We start from the raw sequence: 20,741 nt of genomic DNA, 5'->3' as shown, positions 1-20,741 counted from the left end.
GCCGGAACAAAGAGTTCATGGATTGCTGAACAGATTTTTTTTCACTGCATTCAGTACATCTGTGCAAATATTACTTAAGCATTCTGCTCAAAGCACCACGAGTATGTCCCAATCTTGTTTGCTAGGGTCACTGTGTGGAGAGTTTTCCAAATGCACTTGTACTCATCAGTATGTTAGCCTGGGACAGGCAAAACTCCCTGAAGTGGAGTGATTCAAATTTGCAGACTTCCTTGTTCTTTTTTGTTGAAGGTGCACTATGGAGGTTTCTTTTAAACAAAGTTATGTTTAAATTAAGTGCTCCTCACCAAAATGCATTGTTTGTATTCTTGAGGCCTGACGTGTCAAACGCATTTCCTTCCTCCATAAAATATTTTCAGAGCCATTTAAAAAATATATTTTAAATTAAGCGTTGATTATGTCCATGTTTGCTGGCTTGCAGTCTTCTTCTTCTCTGCCTTTGGTGACGTATATTAATGCTTCTTTGCGTTTTACATCTGTTGATCAATTGAATAGTGCAATAGGTAGGAATGTGTATTTTCGTCGCCTGTGTGATTGCACACATGCATGATACAAACACACTGGGGACCCACTCATAAAAAGTTTGCTCAGTAGAGCTGTTAGTGGTCAAAAATGCCCCAGTGTACCTTTAAGTAAGAATTTGCAATGAATTGCAGTTCTATCTATTTTCTAAATGAGTAGTTTATTATTTGTTTGAAAGAAAATTAGGAAAGATTGTTCTGATGATTTGATGAAAGTAACTGTTAGTTGCAGCCATAGTTAAAATTGATTACATTCTACGATTTTTTTTTTTTTTCCCCATTCATCTATCATACACTCCCAGTTGTCTGTTAGCCCAGACAGTTGAGCATTGCATCAATCAGCCCTTGTTTCAGTCCCTTGCTACGCAGCAGCAGTCCTCTCCCTCAGCTCCCATCCCTTTTTCCTCCCAAGAGCATCAGGTTTCATTGGTATTCATTGTCGGGACCACCTACATACCCAGAGTATGTTACATTCTCATTCCCTTCATCATTGACAGTATAGATCACCGTGATTGTCCTACCAGCCTCCCACAGCCCTGTCAGCCAGCCAGTTTTTAGTGTCCCCAGTTTCCAGGTGTATGGGAAAGTGCTCACAGGATATGAGGCAACACAATACCAGTCTGTCAGAGCTGCACCTGCTCCTATCACCTTTGATACCCTAGCTGTCATATCTACCCTAAGGGATCTGTGAGAAAACTGTGTGAGATGATAAATTCAGAGACAAGGGTTGTATGACTCATCACCTTAGTAGTCACAATGCTGTAACGCCAGGGGTTGTGTGTTGCATCATTTATTTGAAAACTGTTGTAGGGATTTGATTGATAATTGCAGATATTGAGTTACATGAAATCTTCTCTTTATGGTTTTTCCCTCAATAAAGCGACAGACGAATGGAGAATGAAACGCTAACAACAGTCAGTGTTACTGGACTTATTGAGGTTTAAATGAAGTCAGTCAAGGTGCTGTGTTGTCATAGGCATTGTTTTTTTTGCGTAGAAAGCAATTTTAATTTTTTATTTAATCACTGAATACATAACCGGCCCCTACTTTCACATTTCTTTCCATAAAGTTGCATTTTGTCCTAAAATTGCACTGAAATTACCCAACAAGTAGAGAGCAAGGGAAGATTCCTCCTCCTCTTTCAGTTTATCTCACTACCATTCCCTTCCGTCCTTTTCCCTCTCACTGTCATTGCAGTGTTTTGGCTGCTGTCCCGTTGCCATGCAGAGACCACAACAATGGTCCCTCTCTGTCAGAGCACATCGCTGCCTGAGGAATGCTTATTTAATAGTGGCATGCTTTGACGAGGGAAACACAATGTCTTGTCTACCAGCTGAACTCTTTCATAGACTCCTACTGCTATGCTCTCTCTCTGCCCATCAGGGTTTGTCAATCTCAAGGTCATCAGTAACTGCCTCCATTTCCCAGACTGATGACATAGCCTTTCCATGTGCCTATATGAGCTCAGACAATCGTCTGTAGTTGCAGCAGTGAGAAGCTGAAGCCTATTCATGCAGACCTTTGTCCACGTTTATGCTTCTTAAGTTTAATAATAGTCTGAGTTTTACTCACAAGGAAGCAGTTTGTTTGAAAAAAAGTTATATGGCCTGTTCTTGTGGAGATGTTTCTGTCTTAAGAAGCATATTGTACAGTTGCATACCCTATACAAAGCTATAATCAATTCTCTTTGAGGTTGCACAACATTGTTCTTGCTCCTCTCTGGTGCTCGTCTTTGCAAAGTGTTGAATAGCAGATCATTTGTGTAGTAAATCTTCAGTGTACTCACTGTCTGAATGTGACAGCCCCCTACTGTCTGAATTTTTTTTTTTTTTAGCCAGTCTGAATAATTTACAGCATGTTGGCCCAGTGTTTACCTTCAGAGACTATGCAGAAGAAACTGTGTTCCAACATGGTTCCACAGCGAGCACAGGGGTACAGTGCTGAGTGGACAAAGCCAAGTGTCCCTCCCATGAGGGTCTTTGTTCGGCCGTCAAAGCCTGAGCAAACTAATGTTTGAGTAGGAGATTCAAGTTCAACAGCCTGCCAAATGTGAGTCATGGTGCTGTGAGTGAAGCTGCTGTCCCTACCAACCAGCCCAGCTCTTCTTTTATAAAAAACTTTTAAAATCTCAGACAGTACAGAGACTGACGACACTAGACTATCTGCTGTTTTGTCATTTCTGTCCAAAAAAAGTTTGACTACTTTCGGGGAAGGTGAGCACTCTGATTCCGTTTTCCTAAGAAATTTATTTAATCTCAATGGAATCACCAGGATGCCAAAAACAAATTACTGTGTTTTGTTCTGCCAGGGAGTCAGGCCATTTGCTCAGGCCGGTCTGCTGATAAATCAGTCTTGCAGAATCGAATTGGTATTAGGCGTAGAGTTAGAAGAGCAGGCTTAAGACCTATTATCTTGTATATTCTGAACAAATGGTGTAATCTTTGCAGCTGTTAATTTTGCTCAACAACTGAGAGAAGCATTGTACAAAAACAGAGGAGCTTAGATTTTTTCTTTGATGGTTGTCCGTTTCATTCTGTTGTTACAGTATTGAAAAGTGAACATTTTCTCATAGAATACAGTCTTACGCTTACAGCCATGGACTACACCCCTCACAGTTGATACATGAAGCTCTTGTGGAAGTTTCCGTCATCCACACTAAACTGCATAGGCCCAGCAGTGAAAGGAATGAAGACCAACTGGTTGAGTTCCATCTCTGTACTGGTGTTAACTTTTACCTTGTCATTTTCTCACTTGTTTTTATTCTGTCTTTGTCTTCCACCAGCTCCCCACTCAGATCTGAACTCAAACCCCACAAGGCCTGACCCAGAGGGGGAGAGCAGCCCCCCAAAGACAGACACCATCCAGAGAATGGAGTCTGCAGTTAAGAAGGATACAGACCGAAGGTTCACTACCCCCAGAAAGTCTGACATCATCCCTCGATCACCTGGATCACCTGCATCCCCTGTCTCCAGGTCAAAACAAGGTAAAGGAAAGCCAGTTTTACCCTTTGAAGCATCCATGTCACTTATATAGAGTTCATTTGCTTAAAGGTACAACTTGATATGGAGGCTGAATTTGGCCTGATATGAAGCAGCGCTCCAATAATGGTGCAATTACATCTGTACTCTGCTGGAGTTAGGTCAGCTCTCTCGAGGCAAGGTAATGCTTCATTGTCTGGAGTAACAGTGACCACATGCTTTCAGATGTGAAGCTAAATCCAATGGAGCTGCTGCAGGTTATCTTTGAGTGTTAGAACAAGCATGGAAGAGAAGCTGCTATGAGAGAACATTGCCGCCTGGGGTTTAAAGATTTCAGGCAGAATTAAATTATTAAAGAAAATATCTCTGTAAAATATGGACAAATGAGCTTTGTTGGTAAGTGGATAGCTAATGCTGATCACTGCCATGCACTGGTCCCTAATGAAGGGTGGATAGAGGGTAACTGAATGAGAATCCCATTTCAGTGAGTGATGCCAAGAAGGCATTTAGTTTGATCTGGCAGTTGCACCATAGCTGTATCCACAATGCCACCACTTGAACTCCTTGTAGCTAACAGCATATGCAGACTCTAAGGAACATGTTTGAGGGTTTTTTGGAGCGTAAGCCTCTTTATTCTTTATCCATTAATCCATTCACTGTGGTCATGGTCTTTATTCCCTTAGCATGAGGTGACAGGGATAAACCCCCTAAATTGCTCCCAAAACTATAACAACACAGTCAGTTTGGATACCTTGTTATGTTACTTTTACCACATCAGTTGTATCAAGACAATTATGGTATTTTTTTGTTTCTTTGCCAAATCCTGGTCTATTTTAGTGAAATATGTAGTTGAGTACTAAGTCTCCTTTTTCTAAAAATGACCCATACTTCCCTTTTGTCCTTCAGGTTCCTTTTCTGCTTGTTCTGTAAAGCTCAGTACTTATGAAGTTTGGCACCACCCAGAGGGGTGCAACGAAGATGAAAAACACTCTGTGGCTCCTTAATTAGTAAAATGAAATGGTGAGGCTTGTAGTTCAGTTGCGAGCTGCCGCTTCTGGTTATGGTCTGCTCAGTTGTATTTTTTTCACATCTCAAAGGTTTTCCTGCGTGCGTGCGTGCGTGCGTGCGTGCGTGCGTGTGTGTCCGTGTCCGTGTCCGTGTCCACGAGAACCTCCTCATGTAGGTGGTGTCAAGGATTGTCCTACTGTCATGACTATGTTGAGTCAGATTTTTGCTTAAGAGAACAGTGAAAGAAACATGTTTGTAAACTTGTTCTTTCTTGTTTCTTATGTGTGTCCATTGACTCAGGGTTGCAAGTCACACGATACAGTATACCCTGCACTGCTTCTGTTGCACCCCAGTTTAGAGGCGAACAAAACAGAGCTGACATTTGGAAAGGATACCAGTGTGTGTGTGTGTGTGTGCACAGTTGGGAGCCCAAACGTTGCACTTAGCAGTATTTTCTGAGCCAGTCTGTTTTTTTTCTCAGAAGCTTTGTGCACATGATGGTATGATTAACATGGTGGTGACCTGCAAACAGCAGCACATCACACCGACCAAGAGCATACAAATGGGCTTTCCGTAGTCCTATAAATATCAAAGTGTGTCGGAGGTTGTTCTTAAGGGAGGCTGCATGGCAGATTGTTTTCGTGTTTGTGATTCACGCCTCCCCCTATTAGATGTTGCTGAAGGATAAGTTCCCTCTTGTTTGATGCTGAACATCTGGTCTGTGAAGACTGAGGGGGGATGATGTAGCACGAAGGCTAAAGCCAGAAGAAGACTGCTGTCTGTCAGTGTTTCCCAGTGGTGGACAAGTTATTTTTGGTATTACACAGTAAAAATGTATATACAGCATATGATTTCACGTGGTAGTGTTTTGATCAGTACGCATTTCAAGCTAATTTATTTGGTTGGGCTGCGGAAATTAGTTGTAGATAGGGAAAACATCCCATGATTTCTGAGAAAGAAATGACACACTGCAGGATTGCAGTCACAAATCCAGCATTGTCATGCTCAGCATTATTCAGCATCAAGGAATAAGCTATTCTTGCTATTGAGTTATTATTAGTAAGTATTGAGAAAGCATGAATTAATTTGCTGTATGTATTTGCTGTATCATGTTTGTGTTGTTAATATAGCTGCAACTAACGATTATGTTCATTATTGATTAATTTACCTATTATCTTATTGATTAATAAATTGATTTAGTCCAACGATATTCACTTTTCGGCAAATATTCACATTTGAAAAGCTGTAACCGGTGAGTTTTCCACCCATCGCCTAATTGATCAATTGAATCATCGTTTTAGCTCTAGTTGTAAACAATTTCCATTGGGATATTCTCTGTGAAGGTGATGTTTTTCCAGGAAGTAGCACCAGTTATCACGAAAGGACGCAGTTTGAATTCTTGAAATGGCTCAGGTCATAGTTTGGTTGCAGTGCTCTTCCCCTTTGCTTTTGTTCACTGAGTGGTTCCTCTGAGGTATTGGGAAGGAATGCTATGTGTTAACAAACATCAGAGATGTCACAGTGAGAAGAAATATACTGTATGTAACTGATCCTCTGTTCTAATAACATATCACAGTCAAACCTAAACCCAATTCCAGATGGGACATGAGATTTAGTGGGCCTGCCACATGCTGGAGCTTCTAATTGGAGAAGATTAGCTTACCTGTAGAATTTTCTTCAAACATTTGTTTTTTTTTTCTTAATCTAGAAAATATAGGACACATCAGTTTCAGCCATGTGTTGAGCATCAGCGTTGAAATGTTGACATTGCTGGTTTCCTGTCATTGTCTTGTGGATTTCCTCGTTCTGACATTTAAAAGTTAAAAGCCTCTGCTGCACAGCCTTGGCAGGACTGAAGAAAATATTTACTCATATATTTATGTTTATCTGGGGGCACGTGAAGGTACTATTCCAAAAAAGAAATAACCTGTCACAAAACATATTGTACAAATAAAAGTACATTTTCAGGATTCTTAACTAAAAGTATTAAGGGTAACTTTAGTGCTTTGTTGATACTATACAATTTCACATATATTTAATGTTAATAAGACATAAGCTATGTTCTTTTCCCTCCATAATGGATATGTTGTGCTATTCAAATTGACTTAATTGTGTAAAATATTCTCTGCATAACACATGCTGCCTCAAGGAATGATTCCAGCTAAAGTCAAACTTGAGTAACCAGCTTTAAATAAGGTCTTTGTAAGAACTTTTCTCATTTGTTTATATGTGTTGAAGTATGCCATGATTCTTACTCTGTGAGGTACAAGTCCAAAGATTCTTATATACTGAAATACGTTAAGGCTGTGTTGGTCTAGTGGATCAAATTATATTTACAAGTGATTGTTTTGACCTGCTAGGAAACATAAAATAATGTTAAGATTTATTAAATGTAATAAATGCCACCTGACTACGGTCTGAATGGATTGGACTTGATATTAGTTTGCAAAATGAGACCTTTCGTTTACACATCCTGTCCCTATTTTTCTCCTTTCTTGCCCTTCCATTCTCATCTCAGACATCATGAAGTCAGAGCAGAGGCAGAAGCTTGCCAAGGAGCGGAGAGAGGAAAAGGCCAAATATCTGGGTAAGTGGAAACAAGGGGCGGGAGAACGTGCGCTTTGCACAGGAAGGGAGTGCCCCCTAGTGTTGGGGTGAAAGGTTGTATTGTGCTGGTGGTTGTGTGGCTACTGGGTTGGCTGTAGGCTGCAGATGGGATGCACATGTAGCCTAGAAACTTGGAGAGGATAAAAGAGTAGTTTGAGCTTCTGCACTGAAATCCGCAAAAGCCAAGCCACCATTTTACCAAAGACAAGTGACCATTCATTTTCTGCATGCATGCTGAAATACTCATGAACGGTGTTAAAACATTTGCTTATTGTTTGACTTATCATTGCCTTTTCTCACCTCTGCACTGAAATGTATGGTACTACAATTTAAGATTTTCCTCACAATGACAAAAACTTGTAAGCTTTTTGCAGTGTGAAGAATATCTTTTATGACTTTACTTTATTTCAAATTTGTTCCATGCAACAGCACTGAGTCATTAAAGCAAAGCATCTTCTTCTGCAATTTATCTCCACTTAAACTGATGCCGTTTGATCAATTGGTGCAAAATTTCTTCAGTGTGTTTCACGTCAAATGACACATTGAAGTTTTTGCGGCAGTTGATATTACATCTCTTTGCCCGAGTTTTTTGTTTAACTCATGGCTGTAACATTATCACCCAGCTACATGCTGGTCGTGCACTGCTTTGCATGATTGACAGTTGCCTCTGTCTTCTCTCTCACCCCTTCTTCCTGCAGAAGAGCTCAGCAAGTTTCAAGGTAAGCCACTCACCTATGTGTTTGTGGTGGTGGTGGTGATGGTGGTGGTGGTGGTGGAGCCAGTTTTTGATCATTCTGTTTCATGTGAATGTCTCAATTTAATTAAGTTTAGTAGTTTTAACTAGAGCTGGGCAATACACCGAAAAGCATATCAATACTGAAATTAGGAGTAGTAGACCCAATGTTGCATAACTCGGTAAGTTCTTCCAAATAAGGCGTGGAAAAAGCATCCTCTAAATAAAGAGAAGACCTAGTCACCTGCTTTGACCTTATCTCTAATTCATACTACATCCTCTGTTAAAGCAAAGCAACTTGCAAAAATAATGAGCGCTAATGTTTCAGTAGTTGAAGCTCATATTTTGAATTTGCTCAAGAAGCTGAGATAGGGGCATTGTGGCTCAGGAGGGGAAGCGGTTGCCTAGTCATTGGAAGGTTCCTGGTTTGGTCCCCGGCTGCTTCCGAGAGTACATCTAAGTGTCGGAGAGCAAGACACTGAACCCGTTAACGGCTGCTGATGCCGCACCATCAGTGTGTGAATGTGTGTGTGTGAATGGGTGAACGAGACATACATTGTCTCATGCGCTTTGACTGGTCGATAGACAAAGAAAGTGCTGTATAAGTGCAGTCCATTTACCATTTATATAGCGGACTTGTTTTTATCGGGGAGATCTGACTGGAAGCAAAAATTCAAAATTTTAAACTGTGTCAGTTTTATCATTAAGTAAAAACTACGTATAAGAGAGTTTTGGTCATGTTGCCCAGCCCTAGTGTTTCATTCATTTAATCCTCATGGTGTTTCTCGTTTTAGAATCGTGGTTGCTTTATTTTTCCTTTTATCATAGAAATTTCAACTAATTGTAAACTTTTCTGTCTCTGAAAATAATCTATATGTCCTCCACAAAAATCCACGTAGCCACAAACTGATCATGTAACCAATCGTTAATGTGTACATAAATGTTATTATTGGTTGTTGAGCAATAGGATTCAATGGATGACAGCTGTGCATATGAAATAAGGATGTAGCGTGCCCTGAGTTTGAACTTTGTTCCTCCATCTGCAAATGCCACAGAAATGTGATTTTGTATTTTAAAGATAACATGTTTGAACCACATACCACAAAACCACTATGATTACCATCTTGCCGGAGAAATTGGAGGTTTTAGAGACGCTTGCAGCCAGAATTATCTTGGCTGTGAATTTACATCTAGACAATATTAAATTGCCAAAAAGAAATCACACAGTTCAAAATTTATTTAAATAGCAAAATATGTAAATTAGTGTTCACCTGTTTAGATACAGAGCTGAATGATGATGTTTTTCGCAACTTGCACAGATACTGTATACACTTTTTTTGCTGTGGTTGTCTCACAGGGTTTTATCTACATAGTAGCCTTGGACAGAAATATTTGTTCAAAACTTACAAAAAAAATCATATAAACTTAGTTTTTTATTACTTTGGAGTTAAAGAAAAATTGGTGAAACAGACTCTAATTATGGTATTTTGGTCTCAGTTCCATTAGAGGTTAACAATTTGGCAAACACCAATGTTTATATTGCTCATATTTGGACATTTTTCAATAAAATACAGAATTAATTCATAATCTTAAGGTATATCATTACAGGATGCTGGTTTATTTTAAACTAGTTGTTATCAAACTTTTAGTAATGCCATGTGGTCTAATCCAACTGTGTGTTCGACAGCAATAAAATGAGTTTGACACACTTCATGGTGTGGATCAGTCTAATTGGGTGATCACTGGGGCCTGCCAGATGGTACGGGTCTGATCTACTACTCTCATTCAGACTTGGATAAAAGATTAGATCCTGCCAAAGCTTGTGTTTACAATACCAGCTTAAAAGAAATCTTGGTCAGGAAGACTTAGCTTATCGACCATCGCCTGTAGTATTTCTAGTTTAGCAGGAGGCACGATTTGAAAACTCCTACATATTCTCGCTTGCATCTTATTGGCTCCTTGTTATTTTAAAGTGAGGCTTTGAGAGAGTTGCATCAGAGAACTGCCTGCGACAACACAGAAGCTACTCTACTGCCTTGTCTGTCTTTGGTGGGCTGGTATGAATACTTCATGCACCAGGGTTACGGCAGCCCTCTGTTTATGATTATTTAATGATCTTACTATAGTAGGTCCCGATGGTACTTGTCAGCACTGATCACGGTCAGGAGGGAGTTGAGGAATGCATTTTAAAGCAACTTCAGCTTAAGATATTCAGAATTAAACATCTGTTTATGATTTCAAACGCTGAAATAGATTTATAAATGATTGTTAATTAATGGCACTCCAAGAAAACTGAAAATTGTCTAAATAAGGAGCTGAAAGCAGTCAGACTAACTCTTCTTAGCATAGTGTAACCATTGAAGACCCCAGCCAATTTCCAGCTCATTTTCCTTCCTGCAACCAGCAACTGTGCAAAACACTGTCGTTGAATGAGTCCAATTCAAACATTCAATAAGCAAGTGTCAAACTGTCACACGCTTGATTTGCTTGGAAAGAGTGGGTGCAGTCTTGTTACAATAAATGTGTGATTTAAGTTTTCCCCTTGTGAAGAGGGGGGAAATGTTATAGATGTGGAAAACTATAATCTATTTTTATCAGGCCTTAAACATTGCACTTGTGGGTGGTTGAGGGCAGTTTTCCCTTCCCTCTGTTCTCATTAAAATACACGAGTGAATTATGAAGCTGTTTCGACTGTGCTTCACATACAGTAACATCCCATAAAGCTTTGTATCACTGGATGGTAAAGATGTGGCTTCGATTGAGGCCAGTAATCTGCGATGAGCTGAGATACGCACTGCAGCAGATTTTTTTTTTTTTTTTTTTTTGCTTGCCGCAGGGTGCTGGCAAGCAGGGCCATGTTATAACTCAGCTTTTTGTTTCATTCTCAGATAAAAGCCAAACTGTGTCTCTCCCAATAAATTTTAACCCCACTAGCCTCCAGCATCTCTGCAGTGATCCGTCACCATAATCCGAATCCCACAACCAGTTGCTTTTGTTGTATCAAGTGCTTTAGAGAACTAAGCCTCGCCTCCTTGCAGAGACTGATTCTTCATGGAGGTTTTACTTTGTAGTTTAAAGAAATATAGCGAGTTGTGTACACACAGTAAGGCAGCTGCAAAATGCTTCTTTATGCCCTCTTTGAATGGCTCAGGGACAAGGAAAAAATTTCCATATCAAAGTGTGTGGTTTATTGAAGCTGACGTTCAGGCTTGATGCGATTTGTGTGGTATAAAAGTGTCACTTCAGAAGTAATGTATCTGCCTAACTTCACATAATGCACTACTTTTCCGAACACAAAAGGGGATTGAGGTGAAGGGCAAAATATTTTTTGTTTTGAAACACAGCTTTAAAGCTGTATCTTTTCTTCAAGCCTCAAACTGAATTTTTCTTGAAAACCTATCAAACATTGTTTTTGTGTCAAAAGTGGTAGAGCAATGGCTCTCAACAGATATTGCACTACTCTTTCAAGACAAACCTTTGTCCTCTGCTTATTTGATTAAAATCATACTCTCCTAACCATGGGTTCTCTCCCATCTTAGCTGCAAAAAAGACCCAGTGGCTGGAGAAGGAGGAGAAGGCACGGCAGCTGAGGGAGCAGCAGCTGGAGGAGCGCCGCAGGAAGCTCGAGGAGCAGAGGATCAAGGCGGAAAAACGGCGTGCCGCACTGGAGGAGAGACAGAAGCAGAAACTGGAGAAGAACAAAGTATGTTTGAATGAGACCATGGGCTATATTGAAATTAATCTATCCCATAGGTAGTATCAAGCAGGTAGTACTAGCAGGTGGTACGGGAAACGAGGTGGGATGTGTCACACTGCACGTTGCCTTTGGTACTTGTTGCTCTTCATACATCTGACAGTTCAAAAGATATGTGTTCTTGTCTCCTTTTCAGGAACGCTATGAGGCAGCCATCCACAGGTCAACCAAGAAGACGTGGGCAGAAATCCGCCGGCAAAGATGGTCATGGGCTGGCGCGCTAAGCCAGAACTCCAGCCAGAAAGAGAGTGAGTATACTGTCCAACCTGGATACACATCCACATAAAATCACACCCGATGAGAGGGACTCATTTCTTATGATCACTAAAGAATCCCTGCTTCATATGGCTTAGGGATATAGAATTGGGAATTTATGCAAATTACCTTGCTGTAATATAGTATTACTACAATGTATGGTCTTTAATCGGCTGTAGATTCTGTCTATTGAGGTCATTAGTGATTCAAGTTTCAGTGCCATCAACCCAATAAGTCCATTAGAAGAAAATTATTTTAGCATCAGTCTGCTGTCATGCAGCTCACTGTCGTCACCGAAGATCCAGCATTATTTTCATAGAAACACCAGTTATATCAGAAGCAGACCTGACATCAACAATTTCTCTTTCAGTGATTGACCTGCTGCAGCTGTCTAATGTCTTTGGGGAGGTTTCTTTTATCCTTTGAAGGGAGATTAGGCTTGTCCGTCAGCTGTGTTTTCACAACTTTGTGAAGGATGAATTTCTGATAAAGATTTTCATTATTCATCAATCTCTAATTTTTTCAATTAATCATTTAGTCTGTAAAATGTCAGAAAAGATTTGGAAAAAGTTAGAAAATTCCTCAAATTTCCAAAATCCTAATGTGAAGTCTTCACATTGCTTGTCCTACCAAAACCCAAACCAAAAATCTTAAATCTACCGTCATATAAAACTGAGAAAAGTAGAGAATCCTCACATTTGAGAAGCTTGTTTGTTTGATAAATGTCTTAAAAAGTTAAATCATAAATCAGTTCCCTAAATTGTTGTCACTTAATTTTCTGATCTTTTTTTACCGCTGAAACATTTAGGTAGATCAGAAGCAGTGCAGCCTGAAATTACTGCACTATCACCTCATCCACGTGAATTATACTAAAATTAAATTTCTCGTCTGCTTCTTAATCCCAACAGCGAAATAAATAGTTTAATTAGATGTACAGTATTTTATGCTCAATCTTGGGATCGGCGTATAATGTTGCCAGGAGGACATCTAGGAATGCTGCCCAAACAGATGTGGACAACACTGGAGGTTTTGTTTTGTAATATTTTAATCAGGTGCTGAATCAACCACAATCTGCCTCCTTAACACACCATTTCTTCTGATGTGTTAGCTACTGTATCCCCGTCCTTGCAGACTGTTTGCCTCTTAAACATTACTTCAGGCTCATCAGCCCCTTATCATGACCGGAATGTACTGATCGCACAGTGTGTAAATGTATTCATCTGCGTTATCGCAACAGTTGCAGGGTTCAATTGACTAGCGGCAAAATTTAATATGCTGTCTATTAATGCTTGATTTTAATTGATAACTGTCCTCACAGTCCAACAGCTGATGTGATCAGGGTCTGCAATGCAGAGAGTAGGTAATACTGTAGAAATGATGTGTTAACAGTGCAGCTTGATAGATGCTTCTGTCCCTTTGTTCCATCCCCCCGACTTCAAGCTCATAATCTGAAGAGTCCCTAGGTCTATTTTATGTCACGTAATCGCCTCTGCCATATGCCCGGGGAATTATTGACACCCAAATCAATCTCTCCCTTCCTTCCTCCCTCACCAGCTTGCCGTCTTTCAGATGATGAAAGCAAACAAGCGTACACAGGCTGCGGGGGAAAGGCTGAGAGTTCAAGATATAATGTAGGATATGCTACAAAGTACCCATCTTGGCCTCTATCAAAAGAGCATGCTTTCTCATGTCTACTAGCCTTGTGTATTTAAATGAAGACATCCATGCTCTGCGTGCTTTAATAGCTTTATTACTTAACTGTTCTCTGAATCATGTCTGATGACATTTGGGGAAAGAGAGCGTTCATCTGATTGCAGTGCATTAAAGGGATATAGAATTGGGAATTGATGCAAGTATTGCACATTGATGGTCACACGGATTTAAGATTTTGCTCTTTTTTTTGAAGTGCCAGTTCGGGCCTTGGAACTAGTGTGCTTCCCAGCAGTTGCTTTCCATCACTTGTTTGGTTCTAATGGTTATTTTGAGTTGTGTTTCGCTGGGCTTGTGTGGTGGCTTGAAAGGCTGGTTTGTGAACGTTCTTCCTCCGTATACATAACTTCCGTTTTGGAATTGTTGTGAGGTAGGCATGAACCTTAAAGGATCATTTCACCCATATCACAAAAAAAAGCAACCTTATTTTCTCACTTATGTCTGTGGAGTTGAATGGAATTTAGTTTAGTGTGCTCACTGCAGTGAAAGATGACATGTAAAATATTCATTAGCAACTTATTTTCCCGGATACGATGTTCTGGATACTCCGAATAATCTACAGACCTCACTGCCAACAGTTTTCTCAGGAACTACTTCTCTACCAAAGAAATAGTGCTGAAGGAAAACCATTTACAGTGTGCTGTGTGGATTATCCAGAATACTAGGGACAAAGTTTCTGGAAAGAGATGTTAGTGATGAATATTTTAAAAGGTCTTTTTTGGATGTTTTAAGCGCCAAAAACAAAATTTCTTTAACTGTCATTGTATTGATATCATGGCAGAAATCTCAGACATATACCATGTTTTTACTGTTTTGCGAATGACTTTGTAACATCCGTTTTTATAAGTTTATTATTTATTATGTATGTGAAAACCAGGATATACAAAAGCAGAATTATCTGTAATGCTAAATACCACAAGAGAAGAAAGAGAGAAAGAGAGAGAGAGAGAGACAGTTTTTGTAATTTGGGTGCACTGATCCTTCAAGAGCTATTTAAAAAAATAAATTAAAAAAAAGAAATCTCACGTGTGAAACACATGTTCTGGGCCATAGATGTCTGCCTATACACCTAAAGGCTAGTTGAAGTGAACAGATGGTGTACTGTGGGCGTGTATGTACTGTGAAGCAGCGAATGTATTACACACTTGGTCAGCACACAGGACTATGGGGGTGCGCACATGACAGATACGCTAGTGTAGATGCCTTTACAGTGAGTGGGTGTATGGTTGTAAAGGCATCGATTTGAGCGTACTGCATGACGCCAAAAAGTTCCACCTCCCCCTCTCAACCATGTGACCTGTGTGAACATCTGTGTGGCGCTCTTTTTGGCTTCTTAGGCAGATGCTCTGTGTCAACGGTCAACCTGCCCAAACACGTGGACTCTGTTATAAACAAGCGACTCTCCAAGTCCTCTGCCACGCTCTGGAACTCCCCAAGCAGAAGTAAGGCAACAACTGGAATGCCCCCCCCCCTCGTTACATTTGTCCATCACTGCCAACATCTCCGAACCCGTCCGTCATTGTCCTCTATTTTTTCAGTTACATCTTCCCCTTTCTGATTTTAGCCCCTCTCCTGTGATTGATTGGTCGACAGTTGCCCCATTTCCATTTTCCAGAACACCTCTGAGTTCTTTTTTGTTTTTACTCTCCAGCATTTGGGTCGGCACTTTGTTTGACATGCTCTGCATGCTCATATTTTAATATGGGTTATGTACAGTGTTCATATTTTGTTCTACTGTCTTTTGCTGTCCTTCGGTTTGTTCACTGTGGTAATTACCATTTCATTCCTGGTGTGTTTGCACAGTCAAGTGGATCCTTTTGTGCTCATTTTCATCACAACATGCAGGATAAGGGATGTCTTTTTCTATGTCTTAAATGTTTTATTGATTGACTAATATGGAGGTGGGTGTGACATATGACAAATATTTCCTTAAATCAAGTTTGTGTCTTTGAATCAACCTTTATTTATTCTTAGGATAAAGGCAGCTCTTTTTTTTCTTCTTCTAGGTCTAGAGTTAACCAGGTCACGGTGTACTCCTGCAAATGATGAGAAACTTTTGACTTTAAAAAAAAACTAAAGTTAGTGAGTGACTCAGTGAGTCAGCATTTTTCAGGAGATAATGTATTCTGAAAACTCCCCGGAGCAGGTACTGTTCCTCCGTGCTGCTGGAAAAAATAGATGGGTACTACTTTATCCCTCTTGTCACTCTTTTCTTGCCCCTCCCCCTCACACACTTAGACACACTCTGTCTCCGCTGCACAACCATGTGAAGATTCAGTGTAACATCTGTCTCGTGTTACACCTTATAGCCAAAGAAGAAGAAGAAGAAGTTTCTCTCTCAGATAAATACTGATGTATCTGCACTCGTCGTCTTCTCTGCTTCTGCGCTCATGGCTATGGTTATAAATAACTGACTCACTGTCTAGACAAGCATTTCAAATAACGATCTCTCACCTGGGTGGTACCCGTACAGCCCGAGCTTATAGTGGACACATTTATTGGGCTCATTTTCCACCTCCCTTCTTCTCATAATCTCTTTGGGTGGCACTGAGGTTTGTGTATTTGATCAGGTCTTTACGGCTTGTAGACACATGCTACATGTGCACAATGACCTGAGAAACTGTCTCTATTCATTTCGTTCTGGTAAAAAAAAAAATTTAGATTTTACTTTTAGTGCTCTATTATGGTAATGAGGGAGAGATTTCCTCTAATACTTAAGGTTTGACCACGGTTTGGGGCTGATATACTAACAACAGAGCTCCGGTTCAACTGAGAACATCCAATTAAGACACATCTTTCAAGTTAATTGAAAAAGACACATTTATTAATGTTTTTTCCTACCTGCAGCCCGTAACCTTGCACTGAGTCCATGGGAGAGCAGTATAGTTGACCGGCTGATGACTCCGACGCTGTCTTTCCTTGCCAGAAGCCGCAGTGCTGCTAGTGTCCTCAACAATGGCAAAGATGGTCGTAAGTTGAAAAAATAGAGGGCTAGCATTATTTTAATATGTGTCTCACAGTAATAGATTAAAATATGGTTTAATTTTATTTCATCTTCCCCATCAGACTCTCCTCTCTGCCCCCGTTCGGCCTCGGCCAGTCCCCTCACCCTGTGCGCCCACCAGCCCCACCACCGCTGCTCCGACCGCTGGAGGGTGACGTCTAGCACACCAGACATCACCCAGCGCCAACACAGACGGAGCTCCACACCCGTATGTCTGCCTAATTAGCTCTTGCCCTGTTGTTAAATGTATCTAGCATATTCTCCACTCACTGCTAAGTGTAGCTGCAGTCTTAAGAAAGTTACAGCAGGACTAGAAAGGGAACCTGACTGTATCGAGAGATTCATAATAAGTAAGCCCTCTTCCAGAATAAGAGCATAGCTAAAAAGCCCTGAAATTTATTAACAGGGGATTCTGTTTCTCCAAGTTGTTTTACCATTCACCTGACCCTGACTGAATATTTAGAGAGATTGGTGGATTCTTGTTGTGAAACATGATCCTTGACCAGACTTCCTGTTTGCCATTCTTTTCCTGTACTTCGTGTATAACACTCTATAGAGTATCTTGTCTTATTTTCTGTTTTTATTATTATTCAATGCTTCAAATTTATAGGTAATGATTGAATTTTTATTTACCCATTTTTTATCCTTATGTCATACAGATGGATAAAAACAAGAAAGAAAAGAGAGACAAAGAACGGGAGAATGAGAAGGAGAAAAGTGCCCTCACTAAGGAGAAAGGGCTCAAGAAGAGACAGTCTCTACCCAGTATGAGACACAGACCTGATCCAAGGTAAAACATACAGTTAATTATACATTTTTCTTACTATTTCATTTAACTTACAAATGTATTTGATTCAGTTTGCTTTCAAATCTGATGATTTATTTTGATCTTATTTGTAATTGAAAAACTAGGAAAACTCTGCTATTTTCGCTCCTTACTTTTTATATTTACCACCAACAAAAAGTATTATTTTACAATGATTTAAACGGAAAAGCAGGCTCCTCACATTTCAGTTATCATTTATCAATTTTATTTCAGTCAACTAATAAATAAATCAGCTAATCCCTTCAGCACTACTGTAAATGAAATCACATTAGAGCCGAAACAGTCGGTCAATCATTTAGCCATAACTAGAAAATTAATCAGCACTTTCTTGATAATTTATTAATTATTTCAACAATATTTCAAGTAAATTTCCAACTTTCTCTGGTTTCAGCTTCTCAAATGTAAGGATTTTCTGCCTCTTTCTCTTGTATAAAAATGTAGATTAAAAATCTTTCAGTTTTGGTCTGTTGGTTGTAAACAACGAGACACCTGAAGACGTGACTTCGGATTTCAACTGGCATTTCTTCATTTATTTGTTTATTTATTTTTTACATATTATATAAAGTGCATAATGTGCAATCGTGAAAACAATTGGGAGATTAATCAATAATGAAAATAGACAGTTGCAGCCTTAAATCACAGGGGCCTCGGTTGAACATTAACATCTTAACACAATAAATACATGTAACGCAAGTGTGGAAACCCTGTGAAATCTCCAACTGAAAAGCCACTTAACCATATCAGGTCCACTTCAAAAAATATAACAGTACTCTTTGTACCCTAAAAACCACTTGAATTATCTGACATGATAATCTTTAATTTAATATTTATACAGACATGGTCACTAAAATGGTATTGCAAACAAGATTAACCCCATACTCCCCTTGACCCACAGCTTGCTGCTGGTCAGCCAGGGTGACCATTGTTTGCGTCTGCATTGCACAGACTACATATTTCATGCACTGTTTGTGCCTGGGCATTGAGTGAAAGATCCCAGGATGAGAGGTCATTCCATTCTCTTATCCCCAGGCCACAGAGATAAATGACATCCAAGACAGAAGGGATGAAACGGGAAAGAGAAAAATAGAGTTCTTTTGACTCAACAAAAATGGGCACCAAAGAGCTTGGCAGAGCTGTCAGCACCAGAGGCCTAGAGGAAAAAAAGTTCCTCTTCAGCATAATGGATGTTTCGCCTCCAAGTGTTGCATATCCTGTGTGTTGCTGGGATGCTGACCAATAATGCACTTTGAGGATGATGCAATATTTCAGTGCTTTGTCTGATGTGAACCTGTTTGCTGAAGTCAGGTTTCTTCAGGACATGTAACATTTTAAAGAAAACATTTCAGCCCAGGTCTAAAAGAGTAATGTGTCCAACTTGGTGTAAATTAGCAGTCATTATTGACATAATTACCCACCACTCTTACATTTCCCCCCTGTTTTTCTTTTCTACCAGTCCCAGTCCTTTATCAAGACAACGGCCGTCATCCCCAGCCACACCCAAGGGCAGAACCGCCTCCCCCAGCCCTGCTGCCTCCCCCAAGCCTCCATCATCACGTGGAAGCCCGTCGACTCCTAAGGGCCGGCCAAAAAGAGCCAGGACCCCTGCCAGGGTGGACCACCGAACCTCCTCCCCTGTCTCCCTTGAGAGAGTGAAGGAGCCTCGCAGGCCCGCCACCCCTGAGGAGAGAAAGAGTGAGTACAGAAGAATATGATGAAAGTGGTCAATGCTCAACCATCAGTCAAGTCTTTCTGTTCATAGTTATAGTAAAGTGACACAGGTAAGATTAGGTTAAATTAATTCTTTTTCTCCAGGAGGACAAACTTGCTGTACAACAGGGAATACTTCTACTTAAATCTTAAAGTGAGCGTAAGGATCATTTTTGACCTTGGGAGTAGGAATGCTGATAACTCCAGGTCCACTTACTACCTTTCTCCAGACCACATCTCAGAGTTAACTCAGTTCACATCATCTGAACATTGGTCGACCACCTGTTATTAGTTGACTGAAGACCTGATGTTTAGGTTTCATGATAACAACTGAGCCATAATTATCCATCCACTGATGGAGACCATGAGAAGCAGTTAACGGCCCAGAAAAGCTAGTGGGTGGACCCTGAGTTAAGATTATTTTGTCAAGTTTTCTATAGCAGTATACTACTCAATAACGGACGGTCTGCATTTGGTTACCACTTTGGCCAACTGTCCTATTTGCACTATCATAGGATATAGGATATCTGGATTTTGGATAGCTTCCCTCCACGGCTGCGTCATGCGGTATTTTTATCATTTTGTTGCATACCCAGAGGGTTCTCCGCTGTCTGGCTCGGTCTTTTCCTGTCACTAGCCAGCAGAATGGATCCAATGGAAAATGTAAATGAGCCTCTGGAAAATCTGTAAATCTTTCAAGCAGCAGTAGGTAAAGATTACCATCAGGCTTAATTAGGCATAAAAACTTAGGGAGTGTATTGAGTGAGCCACACACAGCTCCGTGGCCTGCGTCTGCTCGCACACAGCACTAAGAGGCTGCACTAATCAGCCTTAATTATGTAATTACCAAGTTCTTAGGCTGAGGCTATGGCTGTTTACAATTTCCAGCTGCAAGGGACAGAATGTTTCACAGTGCATGTGAAGGGAAAAGACTGTGTTTTAATGTGTTATTACTAGTGACGGGTAGGCAACCCTTTGCGAGAGCATCACTTCAAAAGTCCTTACTTATAGAGAAACATAAATAGTAACAGTGAAGGTTGGCTAATGTATGTTGTCTCTCCTTTTGCAATACTTTTTCATGTCTTAGGTTCCCCTGTGGTTCCTGCCATTGTAGTATCCTCAACTGCTGCCTCACCCCATGCATCAAGCACACCAGTTACAACCACAGCCACTTCCTCCTCACCTGAGCCGATCCACTCAGCTCCTTCTGGCCCCGCAGCGTCACCCACACCCTCTCCGTCAGCCAAGCCCATGGCAGGCACCAACGACCCAGAGGAGGCAGCTCGCATACTGGCAGAGAGACGCCGGCAGGCCCGAGAGCAGAGGGAGAGGGAGGAGCAGGAACGCCGCAAACAGGAGGAGAAGGAGAGGTCAGAGGGTTATAATATGCTTCAAAACACAGAGCAGGTCAGAACAGGCTAGCGTTGACCTCGCAAAGTCAAAGATCTGTCAAGTGTTTTGACTTTGCGAGAGAAAGCGGTTCCCAAGCTGTGTTCCTATACTTTCTTTCTTCTGTCAGCCATCACAAAGTTGATCACGCTGAAGGTCGTACTGGGGACTATGTGAACTGCACATTTGCAGTGTTCCCCTCAGACAAAGACAGTATTTGACACTTGAACT

At 40.6% G+C, this 20,741-nt stretch overlaps 1 protein-coding gene across 5 annotated transcripts in view; it reads left to right on the top strand.

The window, feature by feature from the left end:
* The window catches only part of map7d1a (MAP7 domain containing 1a), a 39,412-nt gene that overhangs the window by 10,435 nt on the left and 8,236 nt on the right, over positions 1 to 20,741 (top strand). For 2 of the 5 annotated variants that reach the window (XM_040118604.1, XM_040118603.1), the window contains exons 2-12: positions 3,322 to 3,522; positions 7,044 to 7,112; positions 7,831 to 7,851; positions 11,405 to 11,568; positions 11,756 to 11,867; positions 14,922 to 15,026; positions 16,432 to 16,554; positions 16,651 to 16,796; positions 17,248 to 17,378; positions 18,868 to 19,106; positions 20,209 to 20,491. In XM_040118604.1, coding sequence (XP_039974538.1) covers positions 3,322 to 3,522; positions 7,044 to 7,112; positions 7,831 to 7,851; positions 11,405 to 11,568; positions 11,756 to 11,867; positions 14,922 to 15,026; positions 16,432 to 16,554; positions 16,651 to 16,796; positions 17,248 to 17,378; positions 18,868 to 19,106; positions 20,209 to 20,491 — 1,594 coding nt within the window. The remainder of the gene's footprint in view (positions 1 to 3,321; positions 3,523 to 7,043; positions 7,113 to 7,830; positions 7,852 to 11,404; positions 11,569 to 11,755; positions 11,868 to 14,921; positions 15,027 to 16,431; positions 16,555 to 16,650; positions 16,797 to 17,247; positions 17,379 to 18,867; positions 19,107 to 20,208; positions 20,492 to 20,741) is intronic. The other 3 variants (XM_040118605.1, XM_040118606.1, XM_040118607.1) reach the window with 3 other exon arrangements.

Source organism: Xiphias gladius, chromosome 22 (genome assembly GCF_016859285.1).
Source record: "Xiphias gladius isolate SHS-SW01 ecotype Sanya breed wild chromosome 22, ASM1685928v1, whole genome shotgun sequence".
NCBI lineage: Eukaryota > Metazoa > Chordata > Actinopteri > Istiophoriformes > Xiphiidae > Xiphias > Xiphias gladius.
This window is presented reverse-complemented; position numbering and strand designations above follow the sequence as displayed.